General features: G+C 40.1%; 1 protein-coding gene across 15 annotated transcripts in view; it reads left to right on the top strand.

Annotated features, from left to right (window-relative positions):
- Positions 1-343: 343 nt before the first annotated feature.
- Positions 344-6,839, top strand: part of LOC148035630 (uncharacterized) — a 174,889-nt gene continuing 168,393 nt past the window's right edge. For 13 of the 15 annotated variants that reach the window (XR_015690850.1, XR_015690852.1, XR_015690851.1 and 10 more), the window contains exon 1: positions 344-687. Coding sequence is in view for 9 of the 15 variants with exons in the window: in XM_087677609.1 (XP_087533735.1) it covers positions 462-687 (226 nt within the window). In the remaining 6 variants the exon portion in view is untranslated. Of the gene's footprint in view, positions 712-6,839 lie in introns of all 15 variants that reach the window. The other 2 variants (XM_087677616.1, XM_087677615.1) reach the window with 1 other exon arrangement.

The following is a 6,839-nucleotide window of genomic DNA, read 5'->3' as shown; positions in this document are numbered from 1 at the left end:
TGTTTGCTGCTATATTGCTCTAGGAAGTGAGGGAAGTGCCACTTCATGAGCTTCATGAATAAAATGTGAGTGGGTTTATTTGCTCAAGACAATCCTCACATGCCCTTTGGGCCCTATTTTATTCTTTATTCATTTTTGTATAGTCTTTTTTTTGGAGTAATATGTATGACAAAGGTGCACTTTGTAAGTCTTCCCTTTCCCTTCCCACTTTGCAAAGTGACGGGATTGGCACTTTTGTATTTGTAATCAATTAGAAAATTTATAAAATAATTATTTTTTACTTTATTATAAAAAATATATTTTCGATGTCTACTCCCAATTTTAAAAAGTGCACACCCACACCGGGGAGGGAACAGCTTCGTGTTCGTAAAGGCTCCCCCTCCCAAAACCAAAGAGTGCACCACGTTGGACTTATCGTACAACGAGATGTTTGCGATCGGAATCTTCTGGAGACTACCACGATGAGCGCAGCGATGAGCAGCATGCGGCGTTTTGGTGGAGAGTTTTCAGAGCAACTTATTGCTCTTATGGATGCATTTTTGCATGAGATCCTGAAGAAGGACAGCGTCTGCTCTCTTCCCAGGGCGTTCGTAGCAGCTTTATTGAGGCGGGAGTCATTAGAGCAGCTTGATGCTCTAAACTGCGCTCCACACCTCAAGGCTCAAGCTCGTCTTCTTTGCACAGAAGGTGTTACTCGAACGTAAACCACTGGTACATGTGTGTGTATATATGGATATACGTACGTAAGTATCTACGTATGGATCCATGTTTATGTATTTTCAGTGTTTTATCTACGTGTTTACTCGAAAATAAACCAGTGGTATGTGTGTGTTTCTAATGTAATTTTTAATGGTAATATACATGCCTGCATGTTTTACATATATCCTTCTAGTAGATATATATAGTGCATGGCGTAGAGTCGTAAAAAAAAGAAAACGCAAGATATAATCAAGATTCTGGTAGATGTGTTGGAATGGAAAGGCAGCTAGTAGCTGAAGCTGGAAATCAGTGTAGTCTTGGATGGGTTGACAGAATTCAGCCAACGCACTCAATATATCCTTGATGCACGTGAAGTTCTACTTCAATGATGGATAAGTTTATTTTGTCAACCAAAACATTCTGTGTGTTTGGAGTGGCTACTCTTATTGGTATGTTACCAACTTTGTTGCCAAGTGCATCATAGACCACCGTGATTGGGATGCTTTTTATAATAAGACGATAACAAGTGCTTGAATCTTGAGGCCTTTGAGAACTTGTCTTAGGTGTAGAGTCTATGCCTAGTGTAGGACAAAGACCCACCTTGAAGTTAGTTGATTGGAGAGCTCAACTTGCTACGACAAATGTCAAGTTGATGTAAGGGTTGTTGCATGAGTTTTGGTCTTACTTTCAACACTTTGACTTCCCTCTCACCTCTAGGCTTATGTCACAAACCGCTATGTGGCTCGTGATCATATGAGATGAACCAACCTTAATCATGAGCTCCAACATTCTCGAGTGTTACAGATGGGGATGACTTGGAGTCAAGTCAGCTGAATATAGGTTATTACTCATAGAGTTTGCTACCATTGGCCTTCCAAAGCCAGAAGATGATTAGGTTACATTGTTTCCTAACAAGCTGCTACCCAAGTACTTCAATTTTATGTAGTAGATTGTGTCCCTTCCCCATATGCCTATCTCCTTTGACTTTGAATGCTATCTATTGTGATTTGCAAGGTAGCATGACCAATTACAAAAAAGACCTATCTCTTGTTTAGAGAGGACCCTCATTTCCACTTCTTCAAAGGGAAAATTTAGGGCAGTCAAAAGTCAAAGGGGGTAAGGGTAGTAATCAATATAGCAATCCCTCTTAGATTAGCACCAAGAAACCAATTGGCAACACATTCCTAACATGAATAGATATTGTATATATATTGATAGAAAAGCAGCCATGTAGAGGAGGAGTATTATAACAAGACACAGGGCAATCCTCACTCTTTCCTTTGTGTACGTGGGTAGAGAGATGGCCAGACCACACCTCAAAATCAAAATCAAGGTGTCCATAAGAACCAATGGTGTATACCTATTGGTAAAGTGGCTTGTGGTCAGCCCTCTTAGTTAGCACCCTTTTGTACACTAGAGGGAATCTTTGATTGGTCAGTCGAACATTCTATGGATTTCGGTTCTTAGGTCTGTCTTTCTTCCATTGAGATTAGGCATGATTCGACTATGCTCCATATTTTGGAGCTACCTCTTGACTTGTAGCTTATTTAGGTGCATTGTTCTCTTTGACCATTTAGTCCAAAGGATAGTTGATATGTTACCAGTCACAACATGACCTCAAATGGATGTCAAATGAGCCTTTCTAAATGGCATGGTAAAGGAAGAGGTTACGTGGCTGAGCTAGTGGGGTTTGCAATTCTAGGCCATGAGGACAAGGTTTTGCTTGTAGCAAGCTCTTAAAGGGATCAAGCAAGCACCTAGATCTTGGTACTATTGTTGCCCGGTTTGTTTGGGGTCAATCGTTCTCTTTCTCTTTTTATGACAGAAAATATAACATCACACACACACAAACACAGCGTATATGTTTAGTCTTCATTGCTTAATATTCAGCATTCACCTTCAAAGTGTCTCTTCATTACTCAATATTCAACACTCACCTTTAGAGACTCTTTTTTTTTCCGTGAAGGCCTTGAGAGACTCTCTCTCTCTCTCTCTCTCTCTCTCTCTCTTTTGCATTCCACTTTCTAATCAGCATCCGCTTCCCCATTGCAGCCCTCTGACATGGCATTAGAGCTGTGGTGGGCTGCTGCTAAGGGGGGGAAGACTTGAAGGAATTTCAGCGTGTGAAAGGAGTAGTGTTTCTATTGAGCTAAGAAATGCATTACAAACTTATGACATTCAATTAGTACTTTAAAACATACCCAAAACGTTAGATTACCAAACTTTACATTAAATCACTAAGCTTTTCTCAAGAGTGTCTTGTCCCATAAAGCAAAACCCTAATTTTTAGAGAATCCACATCTATAAATAGAAGGTGGCCCTCCACTCAGCCTTGACCTTGTCTTGTAGATTGTTGGTGCCTTGTCTACTACTACTCTCTATACCCCTTTCTAGGTGAATATCGTTGAGCTAAAAAATGCTTTACGTGCTGATTAGCCTCTTAAACAGCCCCAAAACATGCTTATTTAATGAAAAACCTTGAAATGGTGCACTGTTCAAGAGAGTTTTAGTGAAACTCAAATTTGGAGGGTCCATCGACATGTATAAATAGACAGGCTGCCCCCATTCAATCCTCATCCCTTTGTCCAAGTTTCTAACCCTTGTGTGCAGATTTCAACCATTAGTCTCCCTCCACGTGGCTATCTAGTCTTCTTGGTTGCTGCCACTTCACCTTCTGCTGCCCCAGCTGTTGGTGACTGCCCTTGGAGCTACCACCCATTGCTTGGAGGTCTTCCCCGTGCTGTGTTTGGTGCTGATCAGCTGTTGCCATGGCATCTTGTTGCCTAGACGTTAAGTGGCTGATCACTCTCCTCCCTCTGCATCATTGTGTTTGCTTGCGTTCGGCATCCTGTTGCCCAAGTGATAGTGTTTATCACCCTTCTTTCATTAGGTGACCCTCTATGTACTGCTTTTGTAGCCTTTTGGTGCTGCCAAGGTCCTTCTACATCATCACTACTTGTGTTTGGTTCTCCAACAGCATATGCCATCATCGTTTTGTAGTCTTCTCTTCTCCAATACTCCAATTGGTGGTCACAGCCCTCAGGATTTGTCTCTGGTGGAGGTCAGTCATAGCAACAAAGAAACATGTTTCTTTGAGTTTGAAACTTACAAAACATTTCTTGAAGTAAGAAACGTTTTTGACAATAAACAATATGGGTTCTCTCTCTCTCTCTCTCTCTCTCTCTCTCTCTCTTTGGAGTTGGAGCCCAAAAACATGGTTTTTTTGACAAAAACTATTGGGTAATGTTAAACATGATGATTATGATGAATAATGACTCGTGAGTGCTTAAAATTTTTGGATGAGAGATTGATTTTTTTTGGGATTTTATTTAGTCATTAGACTTTGCCAATCTAATATCTGTTCGTCTCTTGAGAGTTGATTATTATACGACTTTGGTCTCATTTATGAGTTATTTATGACATTATGATTCATTTTGGATATTGACATTTGTTAGTTTGTTTTGGAATGAGAATCATGATTTTGCAACTTGACTTAATCCATATTGTACATGGGCTATTTAAAGTTTATTTTAATTTTCTTTGTGTGATATGTATGAATCATAATGTTTAAGTTCTAAACCATAGTATAGCTTATCCAAAGATTAACTTCGACATAAGTGACAAGTCAATAATGGATCACGCATATGTAACATAATATTCTCAATTGACTATCACATATTATTCCTCAAGCTCGATTGGCCTTTCTTTGTTTAAGATAAAAAACCCTATATAAAAAAATTTGTGTTTCTTATTTTACCCCCTCTTGAAAGGAACTTACAAAACACATTTCCAGCGTTTTTGGGTGCTATGACGTTAGTTTCTGAACTACTGCTTTGCCCTTGGGTAGTGTGTATACTCTTACATTCATTTACAATTTTCATTCACTCTAGAGTTGTTATTTTTCTCTTCCCTTTTGTTTGTGATTATTTCCGTGTTTGAGTTTTGAGTTTTGCTTTTAGGGTTTGAGTTTTGCATGTCTATGTCTGCATTGTTGTGTTTCGTGTTAGTAGATTAGTCAGCTCAGGTGTGAATCTGTGCTGCAGAGGCTACAACACACATCGGTGATAGATATCATCAATACCCTTCCGATATAGTGTTCCTGTGATCAAGGAAAATTTCAATGCTTGTTGTTTAATTTTCCTCTTCTCCGATTTTGATAAAGTATCTCCAGTCTCTCCTGTAGAAAGATAGTGCATTATAGCAGCATACTAGGAGAGAATAGACGTCATATCAATCTTGAACAAAGTTTCCATATCACTTCCTTCAACCGAGACCTCTTTTGTCTCTCCAAAATCCACAAGACACTCTACAATGCCTTGAAGCTTTGGCGACTTGCTCTTAATCACATAATCAAATTCCTACAAAGTGATTAACCACTTTGCTAAATGATCAAGCAGTTGTAACTTATTCAACAACAATCGAACCCCTTCCGCCTTTGTATAAAAAACCACCTTCTCATAAAGAATGTAGTGCCTGAACTTTTTGGTCGCAAATACTATCGCAAGGCACAACTTCTCCATATAGGTATAGTTAATTTCCGATATACCCAACTTCCGACTAGCAAAACCTATTGGATGATAGTCACTTCTAGGACATGGCTTAGTCTTGGCTTTGGTTTCACAACTTGACTTGGACTTGTACCAGATGGATGTCAAGACAGCTTTCTTACATGGGAACTTGTATGATGAGATTTACATGGAGCAACCTAAGGGCAGAGCAGCAACCGGTAGGAACACAGATCTTGAAATTTGATACCATGTTAGAAGTGATGTAGTAATGAAAGCATAAACAAGTGCTGAATAAACTGTTGAACACAAGACAGAGAGAGAGAAAAAGAGAGCATAGAACACTCCAAATGAAGAGAACTCGGAGATATGCTCGGGAAATGGAATTGATATGCCAAGCACGAGATAGTCACGTACAATAGTGAGTCACTGGCTGCGTGGGCAGTGGCGTTTAACACCAATGGCATGGGCAGTAACATGTAGGTTTGCACCAGTGCTACTTGGACAGGAGACTTGGGATGCGTGCCTTCCATTCATGGTTTCATCATCCCAGGAGTTTTACTCTTCTACTAGCATGGAGGCTTTCCCTCCCAAGACAGATTGTGCAACATCTCTTTAGATGCTATTATGGCAGTGACTTCTATATTCTTCTTCTTCTAGTTGGGATGCTTCCTTACATAATGGTTCTTGCCACCACATGAAGATCGCCCTTCAGCTCCTCTTCCTCCTTTGGCATTGACATCTAAGGTTGAGAAGGGGTTTCTACTCTTCTTGGTATTCTATAGGATTCAACATTTGTCTTCAATATCAGCATCTCTTCCTTGTTGTACCTTCTTCTTTGCATTGTATGAGTTCATCATTTTTGTAAAGAGTGCTTGGGAAAGTGAATAATTTCCTCACAAGGGACACTATCTAAGTGGCACTTGTTGCATGAGCATTCTCGGCGTATAGCATGCTATGCATACTCATTCTAATTTTCTCACAAGGTACACTATCCAAGTGGCACGTGTTGCATGAGCATTCTCGGCATGTAGCATGCTATGCATACTCATTGTGCAAAGCATTGGCATCGACATCTAAGGTTGAGAAGGGGTTGCTACCCTTCTTAGTATTTTGTAGGATTCGGCATTTGTCTTTGAGGTCGGTCTTTCTTGTTGTATCTTCTCCTTTGCATTGCATGAGTTCATCATTTTTGTAAAGAGTGCTTGGGAAAGTGAATAATTTCCTCACAAGGTACACTCTCCAAGTGGTACCTGCTGCATGAGCATTCTCGGCATGTAGCATGCTATGCATACTCATTGTGCGAGCACCACTAGATGTATTCTAAGCTATTTCTACCAATGGTTTATACACTACACCACCATTACTTCATCAGTGTTCCCTTGTCATCGACACCCTCAAGTGGATGGGTAGCTTGTTTGTTTTGTGATGGGTTGGACCTAACCATCCCTTCTCATTTTTTCGTAAGGCAGAGTTACTTAATTGACCGCAAATTGTCTCTCAACTCACCTTAAAAACACACAAACATAAATAGATACATAGACACATACACACAAAAAGGTTCATTGTGGTTCCATCTGCCTTCGCAGGACTTGGTGGGCCATTGGGCAACTAACGTGCACCTTTTGTCCGATG

The sequence above is a fragment of the Lygodium microphyllum genome, chromosome 5, assembly GCF_053477565.2.
Source record: "Lygodium microphyllum isolate KBCC chromosome 5, Lygodium_microphyllum_v1.1.10, whole genome shotgun sequence".
In the NCBI taxonomy this organism is placed as follows: Eukaryota; Viridiplantae; Streptophyta; class Polypodiopsida; order Schizaeales; family Lygodiaceae; genus Lygodium; species Lygodium microphyllum.
Note: the sequence above shows the minus strand (reverse complement) of the source record. Positions and strands in the feature narration are given on the sequence as shown.